The 25,134-nt window shown below is 38.5% G+C and overlaps 2 protein-coding genes across 2 annotated transcripts in view; one reads left to right on the top strand and one right to left on the bottom strand.

Annotated features, from left to right (window-relative positions):
- Nucleotides 1-479: 479 nt before the first annotated feature.
- The window catches only part of LOC113047882 (conserved oligomeric Golgi complex subunit 5-like), a 42,920-nt gene continuing 18,265 nt past the window's right edge, over nucleotides 480-25,134 (top strand). The window contains exons 1-7 of the mRNA XM_026209231.1: nucleotides 480-557; nucleotides 752-891; nucleotides 1,393-1,450; nucleotides 2,095-2,149; nucleotides 2,336-2,405; nucleotides 5,384-5,504; nucleotides 21,671-21,801. Of these exons, the coding sequence (XP_026065016.1) occupies nucleotides 509-557; nucleotides 752-891; nucleotides 1,393-1,450; nucleotides 2,095-2,149; nucleotides 2,336-2,405; nucleotides 5,384-5,504; nucleotides 21,671-21,801 (624 nt within the window). The 5' untranslated portion in view covers nucleotides 480-508. The remainder of the gene's footprint in view (nucleotides 558-751; nucleotides 892-1,392; nucleotides 1,451-2,094; nucleotides 2,150-2,335; nucleotides 2,406-5,383; nucleotides 5,505-21,670; nucleotides 21,802-25,134) is intronic.
- LOC113047881 (probable G-protein coupled receptor 22) lies at nucleotides 10,219-14,469 on the bottom strand. The gene is made up of 3 exons (XM_026209230.1): nucleotides 13,933-14,469; nucleotides 12,150-13,032; nucleotides 10,219-11,831 (listed from the first exon to the last, which is right to left on the bottom strand). Exon 3 carries the CDS (start codon nucleotides 11,825-11,827, stop codon nucleotides 10,538-10,540), a length of 1,290 nt encoding a protein of 429 aa, XP_026065015.1. The 5' UTR covers nucleotides 11,828-11,831; nucleotides 12,150-13,032; nucleotides 13,933-14,469; the 3' UTR covers nucleotides 10,219-10,537.

The following is a 25,134-nucleotide window of genomic DNA, read 5'->3' as shown; positions in this document are numbered from 1 at the left end:
GACCAATATTGATAATAAATCAGCATTTAAGAATGAGTTCTGAAGGATCATATGACACTGAAAACTGGAGTAATGACATTAAAATTCAGCTTTGATCACAGGAATAAATTATACTTTAAACTATATAAAATATAAAACCGTTATTTTAAGTTGCAATAATATTTCACAATATTAAGTTTGTTTCTGTAATTCTGCTCAAATAAATGCAGACGTGATGATGAAATTTACATTCAGGTAAATATTCACATGCGTAGTAGTTTCTCACTTCCCTTTGTCAGTGTTGGTGGGTGTGTTTAACCTTTGAACTTGTGTCCACGAGAAACGAAATTAGCATTTATTTACAATTATCACGTTATAAATAATTGAAGACAATCTAAAATTAGTTAAATTTAGCATTAGCAATAAAATATGTCTTGTATTAAACTATATAAAAATATTCATAACCAATCGCCGTCGCGCTCCTTTCCATGTTGTGACGCAGGAATTCTACGTCACTGATGAAGTGGCAATGATGGAGGCTAGTCCGGAATCAACAGCGAGTTCACTGCTGAAATCTGGTAAATCCAGTCTAAATATGATTTCTCCTTCTGATATGTATATGTGTATGTGTTTTAGACGTTTAGCAGGATAATTAATCACCTCGATCGGCACCTTTAGCGGCGTTATTAGCACTTAACTCAGTGTAACCGGATCTACAGGCAGCGCGAGCTCCTCTTATGCGTTTTACAAATCCTGATCCTTTTCCTTCCAGAGTGCTACACCGATTTCCTAAAAGAGGATTTTGATGTGAAGACGTACACAGCTCAAGCCATTCATCATGCTGTCATTGCAGAGCAGCTGGCGAAGCTGGCAGAGGGCATCAGTCAGCTGGACAAAGAGCTGCACAGCCAGGTAGAAACACACCTGTCCGGATGAGACACACACCTGGAATGCGAAATTTTGGAAACTCCTTGCAGAATCTGTGAAAATGTGAATAATTTGAACAAAATAATAGAGAGCGTACTAAATGCATGTTATTTTTTATTGTTATTTTTTTTCATGCAGCAAATTTTTTTGTCTTGTGGACTAAATGTAAACATGTTTCATGTACAAAATCTTACTCAGGACAGTACTAATTAAAAAATATAATGCGTTTAGTATGATCTCGCTTATTTTTTAGTTTTCACAAGTTCTCCAAGGGTTCCCAAACTTTTGAATGCCACTGTACACCTGTCTGGATGAACAGCTCTCAATGCAGATCTGTGTTAGGGACATTGAACATCAATTTAGAAAGTGCCTTAATGCTTCATAGGTCACATCTAAGCACAGGAAACTACATGAATAATAAAAACCTACCAAGTTAGCACACATTATAAGTTGAATAGCAATATTATGTTTGTTTTTTTATCCCAGGTTGTGGCCAGACATGAAGATCTGCTAGCTCAGGCAACCGGGTTCGAATCTCTCGAAGGTAATACTTCATTATCTGCTTCACATTTTAAGCTTATGCAATCTTATAATATTAGTTTCCAAACCAGTGAAATGGTAGGAAACGGCTAGATAAAAATGGCATGGAGTGAGATCACATATGTAGAAGTTGCAATGTGCAATTTTCCCCTTTCTAGTACATTTACAAATAGTTTTCCTCTGGGAAATAACTGACAACTTGCCTATAGATGTTTCCACGTTATAATCTGGGATACTGAAACGTTGTTAATATTAAAACACTGATGCCATCCCCTGCAAGGACTTCAGATGATGCCAACTCTAAATCAACATATGAAACTTGCAAATTGCAAATTCATTATGATTGCAACGTGTAATCACAGGTTTTCTTAAAAGAAAATGCAAAGTTAACCAACTGCTCGAATTGGACATTGACTCGGTCACCTCTGATAAAAGATTACTCTTAATTGTAATCTAGAATGTAATCTGTAAAGATGCTTTTAATTGATATGTATCGTGAAAGCGCTTTACAAATAAATGTGAATTGAATGCACATGCAGTTTTGCAGCTGTCCACCAGGGGAGTCCCTTGTCACATCTCCAGTTCTTGCTCAGTGCATGTAGTTTAGCTCTTTCTGAGCATGGACTTGATTGGTGTTTTTACTTCCAGGTGTCTTACAAATGATGCAGACCAGGATCGCAGCTCTCCAGAGTGCTGTGGACAGGTAAATGACTTCATTAAAAGCACTGAAATGGTCCGTGTTTTAAAAGAAAGTGGTGGTCATGTGCATAATTAATAGAAATCCGTGCTATTTGTGTACTATAAATTAAAAATTGCATGCTCCAATAAGTCAGATGCTTTGTAGTATTTTATTAATGCATTTCTGATATCTCTCTGCTTTCTTTCTCAGGATAAGAACTAAAATCGTTGACCCTTATAATAAGATTGTGACGCGGACAGCCCAGCTCGCCCGTTTACAGGTTATTTTATTACTTTTATATCTGCTTCTGTCTTGTCATGTCTCTCTGTCTCTGAGAGACATTCTGCAGAACTATTATATCTTCATTGTCCTGCTTTACAAACACTGCACGCTTTCACTCAGAAGCTTGATTTCCATGTTTATTGGCTCACCATCTGATATAGATACAACCCTGTCTTCACAACTGTTTGCAGTCATGACAGATTCTGTAATACACCTAGCATGCACAAAAAAGAGAGAAATGCACACAAACAAAAAGAGTAATTCTGGTGAAGCAGATGTTTTTGAATACTGATTTGTGATTATCATCTATAACGATATAGATTTTCTAAATATTTGAACACATCTAAAAAAAATATATATATATAATTTGAATAAAAGTAAATGGATTTTCAAAATTTTACCATATCAAAAAAAAAAAAAAAAAATTTAAAATAAATAAGTTGTCTTTCAGAAATCTTTTAAGAGTGTAATTGGTATGACCTCATATATCTCTTAAAGGAATAGTTATTATTTATTCACTCTCATGTTATTCTAAATCCATATACTTTTGTTTCCAAAAAGGAACATTAAAGTAGTATCTCTGTGCAGAATAAAAAAATAAAAATAAAAAAAAGTTCATAGTGCCTGTGTTGCCATAATCCATATCTTCCGAAGCTTGTATGTTCTACCTTTTACTGTACTTCTTGTTCTTTTCGTAACTTGACAGATGTGGTCACTATGTGCTGTCATGGTAAAGTTCAAAACATCTATTCTGTCTGAAGGAAAGTCATTTGTGCACCTGTGGGGAAATAAAACCTGTTTCTCTGCTGTTATCTGACTGTTGCAAGGCAAGAAAAATGCACGCTTTTATCATGTTAGCTTTCTGCCCTCGGTTCACATCATGTCATCATGAGTGAAGCTTCAAGTCTGCAGAAAAAAATAAATAATAATAATTTGGACCTGGAAAGTAAGGGCATCTATATAATACAGCTAAACGAAATACAGCTTTGGTTATGAAATGTTCCCATTTACTCTCAAAACCCCTTTCTGCTCCTTTTCTTGTGCGGCTTTTTTGAAGCATAGCACCATCACAAACTCCAAGATGATCCGTCAGTGGTTTGCTGAATGTTTTGCATTTCACAGGGGAAAAATATATACATTTGTTGAGTATGTGGCACATTAGGAACCTAATATATATTTTTTTAATTTATAGAAGAATTTAATTTGTTTAAAATGTGAAAATATTTGGTCCCTGTAAGAATATTTTTTTCACCAGTGTGCTTGAATTATTAGTGGAAATTGGGCATGCATCACTATTATTATTACTTATACAGTATAATATATATATATATATATGTGTATATATGTGTATATATATATGTATATATGTATATGTATATATGTGTATATATATATATATATATATATATATATATATGTATGCATATGTGTCTACATACTATACTATATGTTTTATGTATATGTTTTTTATTTGCAAACAATAATACAAGGTTAAAAACAAGTCAGATAATTTGATTAAGCTTTGAAGAATCTTTGCCCTAGAAGTTAAGTCTCAAACTGATCTAAGGTTTATACCCTGAACTACCCTTCAAGAAAAAGCTCAAATGTTCTTTTATTTAGTTGATCCTTGTTTAAAGGTATGTCAGTGTGGTTTTATTGTTTAAACTTGTTTACGTGTCCATTATTAGAAAGGAATATGACAGACTATTTTGTAGTTGTATAATTTATTCTTGTGTCTGATTATATCTGATGGCACAATCATTTATTCATTCCATGCGGTCTCTATCCGAGTCTGTCCTGTCCTTGCCTTGAGCAACACATTTTATTTTTTTATTCCTCGTAAGAATAAGACCAGATCCGAGGAGGGGGACACAGCTGAAGTTTTTTCTTGTTATCCTTTAGTAATTTTTCCTTCATGATATCTGACGCACTGTCAGTCTGTCACAGACACACACACAGAATCAGCTGCACCTATTCACCTAAAACCAGAAAACAGTGACCTCTACGAGTCCTTCATCCTCCTGCGGTCTGCCCACAGGCTTGATCGTCACCACACTATATTCTTTATTAAATGTGTAGCACAGTTGCATGTTTTAAGCACAAATGCACTGGTTTAAATGAATTTCCTATTTCTTTTATATTGTCGTGTCTGTTGGCTGTTAAGGAGTAAACAAAATGTTTATTAATGCCTTTATGTGTGTGAAATGCATTGAAAATGAATTGAGAGCTTATTCCAGTGCTAAAACAACCCAGTGAGATGATGCACATCCTTCTCCTTGATTTAAATAATACACAGGTTGTCGTAAAGCACCACTTACAAATTCATTAGTTCAAGATTTGTGTGAAAGTAAATTATGCTATTATCCTATTAACGGTTTGGTAGGCTTTTCAAAAAGACCCCTGAGTCTTGATTATATTTTGATCTCTAGATGAACCTCCTTCAATTTAGTCTTCCAGACTAAAATTATAAGTTTGATTGGTAAAACCACACTTTTCCTTAAAGGCACAGTTCACCCAAAAATGAAAATCGTCATCATTTGCTCACCCTCTGGTTGTTTCAAACCTCTATGAGTTTGTTTTCTATGTTGAACACAAAAAGGTAACAAACAATCGCTGGTAGCCATTGACTTCTATATATATTTATATATGAATGATCTTCTTTTGTGGTATCTTTATTTTTGGAGGAACTATCCCACACCAATCCACACTATTTATCCTTCTTGTCTGTAGCACAAAATGTGTTTTACGAGGGGTATTAATACCATGATTTTACACTAGGAGCATGAAATATGGGTTGCTAATATTAGATTTCCAGTTTCATTGTAGGTACAATCTCTGTCATGAAAACTAACGGTTGCCATATGATATGATATGATATCACTCACCATCACAGATTTGCTTATGCTGGCTGTCACAGGCCCATAAGTCACCGTGCTAACACAGGAATGAGATGTCTTCTCTTATTCTGGCTGGCAGGTGGCGTGTGACCTGTTGAGGAGGATTATTCGTATCCTGTACCTGAGCAAGCGACTGCAGGGGCAGCTGCAGGGGGGCAGCAGAGAGATCACGAAAGCTGCCCAGAGCCTCAACGAGCTGGGTGAGTGACCTACCACAGCCTTTTCCCACTGGATACATTCACTTTCATGTGAGGAAACCATAAGAACCTGGATTTTTATAAGTGTACATATTCCTAGTTATTGCATTTTTATTTTTGCTTATAGGATTGGGTTTCCTGAGCATTAGGCGACGATGCATTTTGAGCTCCTGTTTTCTGGCCACTTATTACAAAAGTTATCGTATCCTCCACTTTTGTGTGAATGCCGTTTCCAGGTCGCCCTGTTCTTGTGGCCTGAATGTTTTGCTGAGTTTGCTACGCAGGTGCGAGGACTGTCTGAAACTGGTTCTGAAACTGTGTGACCTGCTTTGGAGATATTTTTGGTGTCGCTTCATTGCAACCCCGTCGATTAACGTCTGACCCGAAAAGCACTTACGAGGGACATCACCGTTCCAATAGTGACCTGAGTGCATTATAATAATCTCATAGAGCTTAAAGTTGACCCCGTTTATTTTCTCAGTGCACGCTCCAGGTGCTATTGGTGACGTCAGCCCTCAACCCTTCTCGTGTCATAAAGCACCTTTCCCGATCCGGTCAATTCCTGTTGCATCGAATTAAAGCCTGTCCCATGTTGAAAATCCTGTTTCACTAGAAAAGCCACATGTGAACTGAGTTGAGACGGTGTTTGATGTTGACTTTAGGGGTGTTGAACTGATTGTCAACCATGTCGTTTTAGGACACTGGCATATTATTGTCTGGAATCCATGTTGTTGTGGACATCATCTGAAATGTGGAACTTGTTTTCGGTCATGGCTTTAATGACTGTAATATCAGATTCATATCGACTCGTACTCTGTTGACCCTTTGTTTGTACATTTGCCTAGATGTCATATTGAGAGATAAATAGCGCAATGCAAATCAAGTTTGTGTGACAGTTAAAACACATCTTCATTATTGAGTCCCAGGCCCTGTGGGATAGATTCCAGTGAAGACCAGCAAGGTACTTCTTCGTAGTTTCTATTTGCATATTGTTTTCAAATGAAGCTAAATCAAAGCAGGTGAACAGAAGTTTCCCATCGTGTTATGGAGGGCATGCTGAGTTTTGCATTCACCACTTGCATGAGCTCTGTTTGCGAGTTGCTTTGTTAGCATTTCAGTTATGAGTTTCCACGGTCTGTGTTGGCAGTAGCTCCTTTAATTGAGCTGTAGTCATATTCTCTTTGTGACAGAATATGATTCAGTAATATGTTTTCCATCCACTGAATTATTTATCATGTCAAAGTGAGGGTCATGTTTGGGTTCTTCTCACCCAGCTAATGGATTACAGAGACATCTTTGCATTAGCGTCACCATCCAAGACGAGACAATTAGACTGCACTAACAGCACCTGTCCTTCTTTTCACGAGGTGCTCCGCTTTTAAGCCTTCCCTCCACCCCCTCGAGGTTTAACATGAACAGCCAGGGTCTGATATGATATCATTATCTGTATGTGCGCCTCTCTGGCTTCCAGCGTACAATGCGGTCTAACAAATCTCCCATTAGGCAACCTGTTTTAAAAAATATACTGCCTTACACTAATAGCAAAGCTTTTTGTCTGTAGGTTTTAACAGCGTTTGTGGTGTATGCTAGATCACAGTTTTCCAGATACAGCAGGATGCAGCTCTGAAACTGTAGAAGCAATTAAACTGCTTTCTTTGTTTTGAAGTCTGTCTCTGTGTAGTGCATGCTGTCCCAAGAAACCTGACGAGGTGCAGTTGGACAGTGACTGGGTCGAGCTTCAGAGTTTAAGGATTTTTGGATTGTAAACAAGACAATCAGTAAATGATAATGGACCCTTTTAGGTTTAGTGACCCTTTTTAGTGTTCCTGTAGCTCAATTGGTAGAGCATTGCACTATTAAGCGCAAGGTTGGGGGTTCGATTCCCCGGGAACACATTATAGGTAAAAATTGATAGCCTGAATGCACTGTAAGTCACTTTGGATAAAAGCGTCTGCTAAATGCAATGCATAAATGTAATTTAATTTAGGTTTAATTGACCAATCGCTTTCTTGTTTACCATAACTGTATGAGATGTTAGCTGAGACCTCATTGTGTTCCAGCGTAGTGTTGATTGGATGGACAGCATATTGGGTCAAAGACGTTAAGATGTCCGCATCAAGAAAAATGTACAAAAGTGATTTTGTGTCCATAGAAAGCACATTAAATGTTAGTAAAATGTCTACTTTTAAGATTTTAAATACGTTTTTGGAGAATAAAATGTCATAATTTGGTTGAAATAATGTTACAACACAATATTTATGCAACAAAGCACTTATTAAAATATCTAAATGAATAATGGAGCATATTAAATTTTACGGTGTTTTAAATTAGTACAAAATTCTTACTGACAAATGGGCAAAACCTAGGATAGTGGCAAATGTTAAAAATGTAAAATTACAACTCGTTAGTATTTGAGATGAAAGTAATTAGTCTTTTAATATGTCATAAATAGATTTTTGTGTTAAATATGCCTGACAAGATTGTTACACTGAATGACATTTTACTGGGTGTCTTCTGTAAATCAGGGCAAAATGTATGATATTTATTTTTTGCTCAGAAAAACAAAAACAAAATTGAAATTAAATAAAACAGAAAACTTTTTGCATTTTTTGGGGGGAAAACTACAACAGTTTAAAGCAGTATTACACTTTTTTTTTTAATGCTTAAACACTTTTTCGTCTTTGACCCATATACCTTTTTTTTTTACTATCCAACTTACCAGTGTGGTATTAAATCAAAAGACTCAAATCTTCTTTGTCATTAACTTTATAAGCCATTTGTTATTTTCATGGTTTATCTCACTGCGTACACAAGCCTGAAATAGATTGAATTATTGCGATCCTTAGTAACACAATAATGACAGCTCACCATCTTGCTAACATGATTTATGAATCCCTTCCCAGCGAAGTAAGGTATGGATGGTCAGCCAGATGCACTGATGAATAGTTGAACTCTAAATGGCTTAAGGGGAAGATTGACTAATGCAGAGGAAGAGGTGAAGGTGTTTTGATTGGTGGAGGACACGCGTGTCTGCTGTAATGAGACGATTGGAGTGAGAAAACATGGACAAACTGAAGGAATCAGGCTGTTATTGGGGAGAGTAAATCTAAGTCAGATAAATGTCAAGAGCCGAGGACTGACAGGAAGAAAAGTCTGTCTGTTTGGCAGACCGTTATAAATCTATATGCGAGTAAATGTACTTGCATATCCCATCTTGTTACCTCATATATTTAAATAATATTGCATATTAAATGTACAGTATTCTATTACTGATCACTCATCTAAAACTCCCGTAGTTCCTTGGCTAAATTTGTCTATTTACAAAGCAAATGGCTTTCAGAATAGTGGACAGATATAGCTGTACCTAACATTCAGTACAGGGGATTTAATTCTGTTTGTTTTCTACACCACCTGAACTACTTGGACTCAATGACTCACTCCTTTGGGAATATATGAGTGATGTGGATGTTGCAAGGCAAGAGGAATAGACTGAGTGAATGAAAACGGACAGTGGAAAGGTAAGGATGCTCCAGTTAACAGGGGTATGCTTTATCCTCTGTGGTTTGGCTGTGGATATGGGGACAGGCAAAGAGAATGTGACTTCTTAAGAGTTATCCGGGAGTACATCACAGCTAAAAGTTACCATTTTGCCCTTGATATTAAAGCATAGCACCACGGGATAACTGGGACTCGTGTACAGCATTAACAGATGGACAGATTTTCTCACATTGTGCATGTTTTATTACAGTAACTCACTGTTTTGAGAGACCTACATAAAAGACATGCATCAATCATGCTCTTCTTCTCTCACTTTCTCTTGTTCAACACAGTGTGTGAGCTCTAAATACGGATCAGCTGCTGTGGCTCTGACCCTTTATCTATCTGTAGATAAACTCAAGAACGTATGATTGTTGAACAGTCACTTGATGATACGAGCTGAACATTAGTCATGTTTATTTCCAAACACTGCAACAATCCGTAATGAACTGTCAGATGGGTTTTCAATCAAGTTTAAAGCCTACCCAACTGAGATGTGCTTTGAGATTTATTTATGCAAGTCATCATCCAACACAATTTGCATCTATTTCTGAAATTGATCAGTTAAACCCATTCAGTCCCATGACTTCGCCCCTTATACTGAACAGTATGTGACCTTTTGTTGCTGCAGTGCAAGAGGTGATTATTTTTTTCTAGCCTGCCAAAAGATACAGTTATCACCCTCTAATCAAGTCTAACCCATAATCAAACACCATCAGCTTGGTGTGTCTTATAAGGTCAAGTATTTACAATCAACACCTTTTCATTGACACTCCACATCCACTTCATTCCCCAGCAGCTTTATTGGACGATATGCAGTGTACCACTTCCCTCATCCCCATAAAAAGATATGATTTTATGCCAACTGGCCATGCAACTGATTTTGAAAGGAAGCAGACTTTGCTTTGTAAGAGCACCCTGTTACGTGTTGACCTGAGTAATATAGCCATCTTTTTCCTTTTATTGCAGGGTAGAGGGCAGGTAATATCCACTTAATGAAACTCATAGCGTGAATTGTTAACAGTGTTTATCTTATATTTTGCACCAGTAAAAATTAAGGTGGTTGCAGCGCAAAGAGAACAAAGACATATAACCACTTTCTCTAGTCAAAAAAAACTATGGCACGTAATTATTACAGTAGTGTAGGGTTCTTCTTGATGGCAAAAAAAATCTTCAGCTCTTTTTTTGGAGTATTTAATGCAATTAAATAAACCCATGAGCATCAGTTTCTACTTTTTTACATTGGTGGTTTATACTTGACTTGGGTATGTATGTACAGTCTCTAGGATCACGTCAATAAAGCACATGCAGTATTTACACTTTATCATCCAAGACATCTACAATAGTCAACATTACAATAAATAATAATAAATTATTTCTCTTGAGGTACTGTACAATTAATACACTTAAATTCATTGCTGCTTTGGATTAGTGGTTTCCCTTTTTTAATGATACTGTACCTGATCAGTGTTTTTGCCTTAAATTGGCACAGTAGCTCATTACACATCCTCTGAAGAGAGGCATTTTTGCCTGACCTCTGTCTCCTCAAAAGTCACCTTTTTGTTCCTCTTTGGGTCAATCCATGAGTTGTGGATGACCACGTTGTTGGGGATAGGCTCCGCCTCTACAACTGACACAACACGCTTCTTCATTTTACTCTTTAGGACCTTCTGAAATTTCTGCCGAGTGAAGGCATAGAGCAGCGGGTGAAAAATGGTCGTTCCATAAGCCATGACCAGGAAGCCCAGTCTGAGACGCACAGTGAAGTTGCTTGGCCCTGCACTCAGGATTACTGTATTTAGCACGGTAATAGGTGTCCAACAAAGCAGGAAGGTGGAGATGATAAGAAGCGACATTCGGAAAACCCTCTTTTGTCGTTCACGGCGTTCCCTGTGCCGTTTGACTGCCCTGCGGAGGGCTATGATCACGGACACGGAGGTACGCATGGCCAGTGGTGGGTTCCTGCCTGCACTGCTCTGTGAAGCATCCGTCGACTCTGGTTGGGTGGAAGTCATGGAGATGGTCTTTTTCTTCTTCGGTTTCTTCTTTGGCACCGAATGGAAACGTGTGCCAATGCGGATGTTGAGCGCCTGCAGAATCTTGTAGTAAGTAACCAACATGACCACAGCAGTGAAGATGAAGATTGGGATCTGTGCCAACAGGTGATAGTAGAGGCCTAATTCAGTGGAGTATTGGTTTGAAGTCTCCTCCCCTTCTGTCTGATTCCTTTCATTACCTGGCTGGCTAAAGAAACCCTCTTCTATGAAGGGTACCAGAAAGCTAAGGAATGATAAAGCCCAAATGGACCCTAATAAGGCCACTGCTCGTCCCATTGTCAGAACTCGATTTGCAGGCCGAACTGAGATGTCATAGCGGTCTAGTGTGATGGCCAGGACATTGGCAGCAGTAGCCACGCTAGCAAAGGACACACAAGCCTCATGGAAGCAGCAGATGAGTGCACTGTTGCCTTCCAGTGGCAATAGCACCACCACAATTGTGAATGGGATGCAGCCCACACACACCAGGACGTCCAGCACATGAAGGTTCATGGTTACGATGTTGCTGACAGAGCTCACCAGGTTTGACTTCATACAATAGAGAGCCAGCACAGTCAGGTTGCTACTGAGACCCAGTACGATCTCCAACATGAGGAAACCTGTTATAGACACCTGGAAGCTGACAGGGTAAGGAGTGTCCAAGTCCATTTCAAAGTCAAGAGGTTCCACGTTATCGAGGACAGTGACGTTGCTCATGATGGCCTGGTATCCCATCACAGGAGGGGTATGCATTCTCCTACACGTGCAAAAAATGAAAGATGACCGTTTTAACATATTCAATGGGTCGGTTTTCTTAATGAAACACAAAGCTTTTATCAGAAATGAACTGTTGTTTAAATGCGACATGTATTTCTAAGAAGCATTTCCATGACATGAGTGTCTGATAATGACAGAACCGTTTAGATAAAAAATAAATAAAAGACTATACCAGACCAACTCTAGCTGTCAACTAACAAGAATGTGAATGGAAAGGACCACAATTAAGAATGTAAAAATGATAAAACATTCATCTGCACATGCACATAAAAGATGTGCATAGATTAATGAAACTCACCCCTCGCTTGTGTTCTCTGTCCTTGTTAGGAGCTTGTGTAGCAAATGCAACCAAAGCGTTGATTTGTTGGAAGGATGTCATAGACGCCAACCATGCTCCAACGCCTCTTTATCTCAACAGTGTCCTTTGCTCCTTCAACGCCATTCTGTTATGTACCTGCTCCGTTCAGGGCCTTTTTTTTAAAAGAGCAAATATTTAACGAATGCATCAGCTAAGGCTTTCCTCAGCCCCAGCATGGCAAAGACTGAACAAGTGAGGACACCCCGGTTTCCTCAAACACCTCTCTGTAGGGTTGATTAAACACCGTCAAAACAGCTCATACCGCTTTCCCTCGCATCCTCAGATTTCAGTGGGAGATGGAAACACTCTGCTCTTCCTTTTCAGAGTGTGTGAAGGGTTTGTGCATTGTAATATCCACGTGGTCCTGACATGAAAGCTGTGTTGTGTTCAGGCTTGTCTTCAGCCTTTTGTCCTTTGTGTTGGTCAAACAGACCTTACAGAAACGATTAGGGATGACACCATGTCCCATCCTTCCAAAAGTCCTCACTTTTCATTGTTTATTCCAAGACTTTGCGAACCACAAGAACAAATGTATCTCCCTCAGTGTGACAGGTCAGGACTGGCATTCCCTCCTCGCCATTAAACAGAAGTTTTTCTGACCCCTGCAGAGTCCACAACCGCTTGTTTCCACCCGAGTAAATCACACTCCCACGATATAGCTCCAGGAGACCAGGCTGGTAGACAGCAGTACACAGTAATCACGACAAGGTCAAAGGTTTCCAGAGGGAAGGAGGTAGTCAGGTGTATATATTTCCCCTCTCTTTTTCACAGTGTGGGACACTGGAACAGGAGCTCCATCCTCAGTAGTTTCACACGTTAGCTGCTGGTAGGTGCAAAAAAGTGAGAGTTAGAATAATTTTTTTTGTCATAAATGACCTTGAAAATCTCTTCTCATCTTAGCATTCATTTAACTCTTATTTTGTTATAAAACTCATTTGTCCACAGTCAATGGTTTCGGGTTGTTCAGAGACCTTGCAGAGATTGTGCACACTTCCAATTACCTTTTTAAGAGTTAACCCAAGTCAAAATCATCTTTTTGTCTTTGAAGGCGTCTCTGGTGTAATTTGTTAGCTGAGAAGCCTTAAGGCTAACTCATTAAACTAATGTTCTTTTAGAATAATGGACTCCCAGGGTGACTGTGAGTGGTTGTTTGGAGCTTTGCAGGTTTGCTGTACTCCTACACCGTACTTACATGGGCAATGCTCTATAAATGTGAAGCGGAATACTTATAAATCTCCAAGCATCTCTCTCACTCTTTCTCTATTTATTTCTGAGCTAGAAGGCAGCTTTCAGCACTAGCCTGAAGCAGATATAGTGACAAGAGTGCTCACATCATCTTCCTCTTAAGAGGATAATGGGTTGGATGGGTTTCGATTGCTCAAGTCTTGCTCTTTCCACATACATTAATTGAGTTAAATGTGTCAGTTACTGTGTTGGCCACTGGAGGATCCGTATCAAAACAAAGCATGCATCTTTTTTTTTCCACAGTGCAAGCATCAAAGCAGACAGTGCACATTTTTCATATTCATATTCCTATCTGCAGCATAAAATCGAACTGCTCCGAGTTGACTGTCACGTAAATTTATTTATTCTTGGTCGCGACCCTGTGCAGTATTTTATAGATTTTAAAAAGTAGAAGTTTTCCGTGGCTTGTTTAGAATAGCATGCAATCCCTTTAGAGGATACTCCAGTTGTGAAAGTACAAAAATTCAAAGCTTTTTACCTCTTGTTGCTGCCATAAGAGTGAGTGACCTGGTAGCCCAAATATTTCCCAGTTTGAGTAGAGCCATGCCAGGACGAGTAATAAAGGACATGCTTCTCTGAAGGGATGAGTCTGGCTGTCTTCCTCTATCTGCTTTTCTGTGAGCTCTCCCTTGCCTGTCAAGGTGGGCAGGAAAGTCAGATGTTGTAGGATGTAGTGTTCCTCATCCCTATGCTTGCTTTCAAAATGCCCTTCCTACTCATCTCTCTCCTCCTCCTCTTTTCGATCTCTCTCTCTCTCTCTCTCTTCCCTCCCACCTCCCTCATCTCTCTCGCTTTCCCTCCCCCTTCCTCTCTTTCTCTGCTGTGCATTATAACACTCCTCTGTTTCCCGATTGGTCTCCTGTTATAGTTGTGACCCTTTCTTCCCCTGCTGCTCAAACAGGGATTTACCAACAGGTGAATTTTACTGTCTTTGTTTCCATTGTCTGCTATCTTCCTTTCTTTTTATTTCAATTCTTAAATTGTCCATGCATCAACAGATCAGGAAAGAGTAAATAAAAATCATTGTAATAGCCCTGAGCGAAGGATGTGGGAGAGTTTATTTTCAAGGCAAGGGCTTCATCTGAGTCTTCACAGTGCAAACATGGCAAACCTTGCATGAAGCGTGATTTAGGTTCAGTTTTTTTGTGTGGGTGTGTTGGTGCACAATGATGTGGAGAGAAGGAATGAGCAAATTATGGAACATCACTTCAAAACACTATTGTTGTAGATAAAAGACAAAATAGACTAAAATGTCTAAAAAATGGTTTAAATTACCAAGCTGAATATCCTTAAAGGTAAGTATTTATGTTCAAACTTTTTATTCAGACCCTTTCCCAAGACATTTCTCTGTAGATGCCAGAGAGAGAGAGAAAGAAGTGTTCATATTTTTCTTCTATCTTTAAACAAATCCTAGATATAGTGGCCCAAAGCACAATTTCCCTCGAATACAAAAGCTGATGTTTCATCCAATATTTCTAGTGTCTTGTCAGTAATGACCACTCTTTATGCCGTTATCACTCTCCTGTTGTATAAACTGCCCTGTTGAGTGTGTTTGTGTGATTCTAGCTTGATAAAGCCTCTGTGATTGATGATCATTGACTGGAAGCAGAACTCCAGAAGCCCTGGGTGAATCGACTTGTGCTTAGCAACCGTAGGTTCAGGAAGCGGAAGGTAAGACGCCAGGTGCCAGCTCGCTGAGACAGGCGTGAGGGATGAACCTCCTGGAAGCAAGCTCTGGCACAACCCTCTTGCAGTTTGGCTCTTCTCTGGTTAAATGAGTTAAAGGGTTGCAATAGAAAAAGCTCTTATTTTAATGCATTTATTTATGTAAAATTCATCACATGCATTAACAAGTTAACGCTGACAGACCGACATTTAAAATGTACATTTTGGTTCCAAACCTGTGTGACTAAGAATGCAGACAAATATATTTTGGGTTAAATAAAATGTAAAAAAAATTAAATAATTAGATAAATTATATACAAATTATATATATACCGACAATAATTTTTTTCGTGCGTTAACACAGTTTTTTATTATTATGAAAGTCTGTAGCTCACTGGCTCTGAATACACTCATGGTGCACAGGAGGGGATGCTCCCGATCAAATTATTTGGGCTAAGCATCGGCATTCACAAACCACTGTCCACTGTTGTTTTTAACAGAAAAGAATGCAATGAGCTCGTAATCATGACTTTATAAGTTGGAAAGTTTCCGATAGCATGTGAAGACCACAGAGAAGCACTCTCGCTGATTACAGTGGAGTGAATCATTTTGTTAACTTCCTGGTTCATTATTTTGAGTCATATGGGACGCGGTAACACACGTCCCTTTCACAATATATTGCTTTACAGATCTATCGATTTTGCTGCTCAGAAATATTCACTCAATCATGCAGCACGTATCAGAAGATCGGTTAGCGCTCACTCTAACTGATCTATATATAACTGAACTTTGCTCTTGCCGTCCTCTTCCAACCGAGCCAGGGACTGCTAAACGGAGCGATCACACTAGTCAAACGAACCAGGCTTCGGGGGTCAAACGTGCTCCGGCATGGTTAAGATTGCCTAGTGTGAGCACACCATAATTATTCTCCCTCATCCCGCACACACGAGTCTCTACCCGCACATCAAGTGTTGTCCTGCGCCGCTCTCTGCTGCGATGGGTCCCGCGATCATACAGGTCTCTAATAGGAAGTTATGATGTTATGATCGAGGCTCTGGACTCTGTGCATAACTTGTTTTTCTCTAACAAACTATAAAATATTTTCTGTAAAGCATTAATGTCCTGGCAGTGACAAATAGCTTGTTTATTTCATTGAATTACATTAATGTTATAAGTTGAGATTTAGGCTACGAGAAATATTTGAATTCCTGCTATGTAAAAGGAATACTGCTGTAAAAAAGCACCTTATTTCAAAGCGTTTGCAAACCAAATGTTATTACACTTTTGTTCGTATAGCAGAAAACCTACTTTTAAATGGAAAAAAGTGCACAATACACTACTTTTGAATGGATTATTAGTTTTTTCGCATAACAATGTGATTAAAAAAATTTAATTTAAAAAATGTTAGCGTTGCCCAGCACTAAAAAAAAAAAAAAAAAATATATATATATATATATATATATATATATATATATATATATATATATATATATATATATATATATATATATATATATATATATATAATTTTTTTTTTTTTTTTTAAATATGTTCACAAAAAAAATATAGAGAGAATTTTCATTTGATGTGTGGACATGGGTATGTAAGCTATCTGACAGCAGCTTTGAATGTAGGGCATCCAATCAGATTTTAGACCCGGAGAGAGTGGTGGGTCATACCTCTTTTTCTAGCTCTGCTTTAAACCCCATTCCTCTGTATCCTCTCTGGCACTACTCTCATTTAGAGCCATGTGTCAGGTAGGACAACTCAGAGAGCTTTATCTGAATTGGATTTGATATCCCAAGGCAGTTCTCCAGTATCTATATCCCATTCATTTTTCATTGGTAACGTGCTAACTTTAACAAGCACATCTAAACAGTAGCTTAAAGAAAATGGGCACTCAAAGCCAAACAGGAAACTCTGGCCGTGTTATACTTTGTTGGCTATCTACTACTTCAGAGACTCAAGAGCTGTTCGTGGTCACGTTCCCAGTGTCTCCAAGGACTCTCTTGCATGTGGACATGGGATAGACCGGTCGCATTTGGCAGTCCCCGGTCCCCAAAGACCTACAGCTGATCCACCACGGCTCAGTCTGTTGAGCTAGGTCAACAAGTGGACTTCAGAGAGAAAACATTTGGGCACATGACTGGACTTTGGAGCGGTTTATCTTGTAAAACTTATTTGTGTTTGACATTCAATGGCTTTAATATGATGCAAGCAGATGCAAGCAGAGCTTTCGGATACTTTTACAGCATTTAACAGATTTTCAAGTACTCTTACAACCATTAGAGCTGATCCAGATGGTTATACCAAATGAGGTTTTAGGTTGCATTTTTTTTTTAATGATTTTAAATAATAGACAGCAATATTTTTCAGAAAATATACTAAAATATGTATATTTTTAAGTCTCTCCTGGAAGAATTGTAGAACTTTTTATCATTAATTAAACTGAAAGATTGCATGTGATTTTTATCAGTACTATTGTTGTTTCTTGTATGTTTTTGTATAATGATTGTAAATATTTAATGATGCATTGAAATGATATTGTTATTGAATATAGCCATGTGATATGGCGTTAAAACATAAATAATTAAGTGCTCATTATCATAGTTATGATGAACAATACTAGTGATGCCTAGACATTAATGTTTCTACAGATGGCTTTAAATGCATTGGAAGAGTCTGTGGGAAATGTGATTGTCCTGTATTTAGCAGATTTCAGAGACTTTCGTTGTATAAACAGTGTCAAGTCCCCTTAGCCTCAGCCGGGCCAACACGTCATCCTGTGACGCAAGCTTAGTGTTAGAGTCTGGATCCCCCACACTGTGTTTTCACGGCGGCAGATTAGCAGGGACACCCTGACTGTGAACCTCTGCTTTCTGCGTATGTTGCTTCAGCTTTGCTCAGCCGTCCCATAGGGATTTTGTCCAATCCCAACAAAGCATTCCGAGTTCATCCACTTCCTGCCACAGTCCAGAGGGCCGTGTTGTTATGTGTTTTGTTGTACCGGCGGGAGGGAAGGCATGGGAAAACGCCATCCGTTATGAAAGGGGTGACCTTCAGGAAGCTCCATCACCTCCCTGAAGCAGAAGCAGCAGTGGTTAACCAGTGATTTTGGAGAGTTATTGAGGTATAGGCGATGAAAGAACCCTGCTTACAGTTGGTCGAATTGATGTGCGAGAACAACGCCTGAGTTTTGGAGCTGATTTCAGTGATGACCAGATGAACTGTTTGTGTTTCCCTCACCCGTCACATATCGAAGCAATGAAGCATCCAGGTGAAAGGAGACATTGGGTCTGGTGAGAGAATAAATCACTTGACACTGAAATGATCCAAGGCTGCTTTCAGGCTAAGTGACTTGCCATGGCGCTCTCTCGTGATATTAGCATGATTTCAGAAATACCTGTAGGCTGTTCTCATGACCATCGTCTGTCATGAGATACTGTGCAGGTCACAGATGAAAGAAAACGGGTTTCCTCCACTGCTGCTGGGGTGTGATATGCCATACGTATGAAGGGGTCCTAAGAGCTATAATTTTCATCGAAAACAGAAACCATGAGTTAACATTTGATGTTCTTTCGGGTTAGATTATCCAGATGTTTTGGTATGCAAATTGATTTTGTGACTCGCTGCTATGCTTGGTGTTGAGTTCTTGAATTTAAAAGCTTTTGAACCAAGTATTGCGCTTTTATTTGACATTCTCTTGCTCATCCTTGCAATTTCAGAGATGACTATCTACACCAACAACAATTACCTTTTTCCACTTTCGTTTTAATCTCAGACAAATTGAGTGCCCCGCTTTGCAGGAATCACCTCCTCAGACAGACCCCATATTGAATTTGTGCTAATGTTTCTTATTGGCCCCTTCTTTTTGAACTGTAATAGGGAAAAATTGCATTTCCAAGCTCACAGTTGGAATGGTTTTTACACCGTATTGCACGTCGCACCTTCTCTCTGTGGAGTGGCTGTTGTGTTCCTTTCCAGATAAATGCAGGCAATAACTGTGATTGATGCTGAGCCTACAGTCCTCTAGTGCCTCTACAAAAAGCAAGTATATGTGAAGAGCCAACACATGGTCATATGAGTGTCTGTTTTTCTGCAACACCGAAAATACAAAGTCAAGAACAGTGGTTGAACAAGCACCTATGCCCCTCCCCTTGACCTCATGACCCCAGCATGATTTGGTTTTGGAGAGAGGAGCTGTCACTGCATTTAAAACAGATTCTAGTGTGTGTTTTTACTGCACTTATCTGCTGTATGACCTTATGCATGTTTAAAGGTTCATTCCATGCAACTTTATTTATTTTTCTTTTTTTTTGTCTTACCGTCTTGCCATCCCGGATGAGTTTCTTTAAGTGAACACAAGCAGAGATTTTTAGTAAATGTGTTCTCTAACGAAAAAATATGTTTTATATATATATATTTACACACACACACAAACACACACACATACATACATACATACATACATACATACACACATACATACATACATACAGCTGGAAAGGCTAGAAAATGATGGAATAATTGTAAATTTGGGTGGGATACCCCTTTAATTAAGCAAGTGGTGTCGAGTTTCTGTTATATTTTAGAAAGAAATAGGGTTATTTTGCATTTGAGCCCAATGTTGTGTAAAAGCATGCGAGTATGAGCAGTAGATTATGAACAGAGCAGAGTGCTGTCCCTAATATGAAGAATGCATCATTTGCATGCCATATTTAATTAAATCCCAGCCTTTTGGAGTTTAATTATTGCAAAAGGCTCCACTGAAATTGTGATGAATTTAATTGTGCAGCCCTAGTAGTATGGCACTGCAAATGTAGCCTGAACCATCATTTCACCTTAAATCACTGCAACCATTTGTCACTTAAAACAGCATGCAACACTTTCAGCACTTGTCATCAAAACGCAAATGATAGAATGCTAACTGTCCACCTTCAGTGTTGTGCTTTTCTTCTAGTAATCATTGTTTGCACTCTAAAGAGGTGAAGCATGAGAGGGTGGAAATGAGGTCAAATGAAATTGCGCTGTAACACAGAGATTTTTGACAGGGGTCGTTGATTTTATTCTGGATTTGGGCCTATACCTGTACGAGTACGATCCAAAGACTCCCCCCTGCTTTCCTGTGAAGAAGCCACCTGTTTCCTACAGCTCCAGATTTCGAATCACAAACTCAAGGTCGCTTCTTAGCATCTGTGTGCTACAGTATGGAGTCACTTCCTCAGCACGGTATCTGACCTCTTCTAATGAGACCACATTGGGTCCTTTATGATATCTTTGTTAGCAGGCGGCAAATCGAGTCACGGACTCATCAGCTGGTGTGTGTGTGCCCTCAGAAGGCGCTAATGAGTGGATCTATGTAGTGACATTGTTCTGCTTACAGCCACTGTATCTGTATCAGTCAGCATCTCTGACTCATGAGCTGTCTGTTCAGAGGCCTGTTCAGTATGGCACCCTCTGTTTCTTTCCTCTCATTTACTTGCAAGAATCTTCTACTCGTTAAAGTGCACAATTGTGGATTTTCTTGCATAAAAACTTGTATTTATTAGAGATGCATTCTTTTACTTGCAAGAATCTTCTCTTTAAAAACACAGCTACATAATTAAAATGTGCTTGTATGAACAGCTAAATGAGTATTTGGTCTTAAATGGATACTTCATTCAAAAATGTCGTTTTTTTGTCATTTACTCACCTTAATGACATTCAAAACCTGTATAGATTTCTCTTTTCTGCGGAGCACAAATTTTTTTTTGGTGTGTGCATTCATTGGGGTCCAATGTGGATGGTAAACTCCCCCTTTAAGGAAGTTTTCCCATTTAATGCTGTTTGCAACTAAACTATTACCATTTTTCTGCTCAAACCTTCTAAAATGATAAGCGCTACTGTTGTCTGTTAAGGTGTTACTTCACTCATGCAGCACACCTGAGAAGACAGGTGTTGTTAAATCCACACACCTCTGTGAAAAAACAGCTGATCTCCCGTGTTTTTTTTTTTTTGGGACGTTCAACCTCCTCCACCTGAATCCCACACCATCCTAGGAGCTGTTACCCTACTTCTCATTGTTTTTATTCCAGGGCGTGCTGCCGTCTAAATAAATGCTCTGCTGTTTGCGATGAGTTTAGTCAGCCCTAAGTAGGAAGCTGCCAAAATAGCATTGTTCAAGTGAAGCCTTTCTCGTCTCTTCCAACAGTTTTGTATGTGTTTCTCATTGAGAACCTAAATCAAGAACCATTTCCACAGCCCTGCTGCGATGATTGGTCGAGTGGCTTCCAGACCTCCTGCTTAGTGCAGACATTTGTGAAAAAAAAAACGGTTTGCATGCTAACGGCTCAAACGTGTTCCTAGGGGTGTGCAAACACACTCGTCCTCCATATGACACGTTATCTATCACATGAACATATGACTGCCCATGTTCATGAAAAACAAAACAAAAAAGGTCTTGTAAATGACTTGTCCATTGGATTTTAATGTATATGGAAGTTTTAAACAACAACAATGCTTTAAAAATCTCAGAAACCAACAATAGAAATGTGTTTCTCCATTTCTTGCAGATTACCTGTCCCAAGGTGTTGATCTGTCAGGTATTGACGTCATCGAAAATGACCTGCTGTTCATCAGCCGAGCTCGTCTGGAGGTGGAGAACCAAGCCAAACGGTTACTGGAGCAGGGCATGGAAATTCAGGTAAGAATAAAACAGTGTCAGGGAGAAACCAAGGACAAATTGTTGCAGGACTTGACCGCATTTTGAAAAAGCTTTCTAAGTAGTCAGCCACTTGTTTAGCTTGTAGCACAGCGAACTACTTTTTAAAAAGATTTGGTTTGATTTTTATAGATGCTGGTTTTACTCTGGGAGTGAACTAACTGCTTCAACTGCAATTTCAAAATTCTCCAACACCAGTGTTTTATGAATTGTGGTCCAACACATTTCAAAACACAACCATGAATGGAATCGGGTTTCTGTGGTTTGATATGCGTTCATGTAGTTGCATTTAAAATGTAATTGATAATTCATTTCTGACCTATAACTTCAACCGGATGAAGCGTGCACAGTATCTCTCTCCATCTCTCCCTCAGCGTGTTTCTCTGTCACACGATGCACTCACACACAGCAGATGGGCCGCACTGGCCTTCTCTCCCGTCTACAGACACACAGGCTTCACACTGAACCGTCCAGTCACATTTCAGAAACTCAGCTGTCACATGGAGCCGTCTCAGAGGCTGAAAGATGTCCGTTTTTCAATAAATGTCTATTTAAAATGCCTGCATATCATCAAATGAATGCAGCTGCCATGGCCCTTTTTATGTTTTGCTTATTGCATCTCTATTTTGTTTTCCCTTTTGATTGACAGTTTAATTTTTCAGCACGGTTTATGGAGCAAATCAATGCAGAGCTCCAGTTGGAGATGACAAGACTGTTGAAATACTGGCTACAAGGTCAAAAATTGATTGCTTCATGCATCTCTCATGGGCCTTCAGTTGTCTTTGAAAGCATGACTGTTCAGGGAATATAGGAGATGAACAACCCATAGCTGACCTGGTCCAGTCAGGTTTTGTTTGTTCCTGCATCTTTAATGGTTTCCATTGCTGACTGCTTGCTAAAATAAGCCTCCCAGTGCCTTTCCGGCTGTATTCTACTTCTGCTTATGATTTCTGGTCCTCTTTTTCAAGGACCAGAAATCCTATAGTTCATTCTCTGTCCTCAATCCCATGCATCTCTAACAAATTCCTTCTCTGCGGTCTCCCTACAACACATTCTTGCCCTATTAGCATCTCATTATAAAACCGAGCGATGCGAGAGCCCCCTGACCTCTGTTCATGTATTTGTTGTTCTGGATCTTATCATGTAGTTCACTCCACTCCTCCACGAACAGTCCTGCGTCAGTATATTTAGAAATGTGTGGGTTACATAAGCCGCTATTCCTTAGCTCAAGTGGAGAGATGGTCCTCTTCTCTTCACTCTATTAGTCTAAACAACAAAAAAAAGAGGAATTTTTCTTTTAGATTGTGAATTTTAACCAAGACATCTCAAATCTTTTAATGTGTTTTAATGGAACTGTTCTGTGTTCAATGCAACAGCATCTATAACATCTCATTCCTCGGGTTGTAAGAGCGACAGTGGTGTTTCCAGTAATGCACTTACAGTGTAAATAGAGATTCAACAACATTTCAAGTTGTTTTCTTGCATGTTTACGGTAGTTAGAAGCCACATAACATTACTTTTTGAAGTTAGTCTGTTTTAACATTTACTCCTGTACAGTTCTTTGCCTTGACTTTATTTGTAAGTGCATTACTGTAAACAGTTTCTTTTTCTTTTTCATTGATTTGATATGTATTGTAAATTAAAATATAACCTTTCTTCTGATATCTGTATCTATATATACACTGCTGTTAAAAGTCAGTAAGATTTTTGTGTTTTAAAGAAGTCTCTTCTGTTCATCAAGGCTGCATTTATTTGTCCAAAAATACAGAAAAAACAGTAATATTGTGAAAAATTCTTGCAATTTAAAGTAATGGTTTTCTAGTTTAATATACTTTAAAATATAATTTATTCCTGTGATGAAAAGCTGACTTTTCAACAGCATCATTCCTTTTTTGAATATAATATAAAAATATATGTTTATATTATATTATATTATATAATATATGTTTATATTATATTTATATATATATATATGTATATATATATATGTATATATATATATATGTGTTAATTATATATAATATTATTATATATGTTAATTATATATAAGATTATATATAATCGGGAAAAAAAAAGTTTCCAATATTGATAATAAATCAGCATTTAAGAATGATTTCTGAAGGATCATGTTACACCGAAGACTGGAGTAATGATGCTGATGAAAATTTAGCTTTGCATCACAGGAATAAATTATCCTTTAACGTAAATTAAAATGGAAAACATTATTTTAAATTGTATTAATATTTTACAATATTACTGTTTTTTTCTGGATTTTTGATCAAATAAATGTAGCATTGATGAGCAGAAGAGACTTCTTGAAAAAAAAACGTTACAAATCTTACAGATCCCAAACCTTTGTGTGTGTGTGTGTGTGTGTATAGGTAATCTTAAGATTACCTGTAATTAATTTTTGAAGAACAAAAATAAAACCATAATCTGACTAATCATCTTAAAGCTGCAGGAGCTGTTTAACATTTTCTTTGAAATCGTATACGTTTGGAGGGAATCATCTGCTCTTAATTGCTTTTTGGTGCATAGTGACATGGTGCTTAGTGTATTTTTCTCCTCTAAATGTCATTAAAAGCATACAGAAGAGTGGTACTTTATATCAGTGCCCTCCTGTGTTGAAAGCATCAGCTGTCTGATTCACTGCCATATTGTCAGAAGGGCACTTGAAAGGAGAGTGTGTTTGAAGGTCAGTATTAGACATTGACGTGCAGGGAGCCAGAACAGAAAGTGTAGCCTGTATCTGCACATTAATTTCAGATGTGGTGAGAGAAAAGGAGGTCTGTTAAATATTTTATCCACCTTGATTCAAGTATGTTTTTATTTATCTGCTTATACATTTATATCAGCTGCTTAAGAGAGGTGTTTTACACAGAAGGTCGAAAGAGGTGACACTTTGGAGGGATTGATGAGAAATCATGCACACCCCCTCTTTTTTTTTTTTTTTTTTTTGATGTGGATGAGGGTATGAGGTTTTGGAAGTGGATTCTAATGACCACAGTGAAGGTTTTTGCTGACTCAGCAAACATTGGCTGGAGGTCACTGAGGTGGGTGTGTGTGAGAGTGTGAGTGTGAGTGAGTGTGAGAGTGTGAGTGTGTGAGAGAGAGTGTATGAGTGTGAGAGAGTGTGAGAGAGAGTGTATGAGTGTGAGAGAGTGTGAGAGAGAGTGTATGAGTGTGAGAGAGTGTGAGAGAGTGAGAGTGTGAGTGTGTGAGAGAGAGAGAGAGTGAGAGTTTGAGAGAGTGTGAGAGAGAGTGTGAGTGTGTGAGAGAGTGTGTGAGAGAGTGTGAGTGTGTGAGAGAGAGTGT

The sequence above is a fragment of the Carassius auratus genome, chromosome 29 (genome assembly GCF_003368295.1).
Source record: "Carassius auratus strain Wakin chromosome 29, ASM336829v1, whole genome shotgun sequence".
Taxonomy (NCBI): domain Eukaryota; kingdom Metazoa; phylum Chordata; class Actinopteri; order Cypriniformes; family Cyprinidae; genus Carassius; species Carassius auratus.
Note: the sequence above shows the minus strand (reverse complement) of the source record. Positions and strands in the feature narration are given on the sequence as shown.

Coding starts and splice junctions, on each gene's coding strand:
- LOC113047881 (XM_026209230.1), bottom strand. CDS start 11,827: ATGCATACCCCTCCTGTGATGGGATACCAGGCCATCATGAGCAACGTC.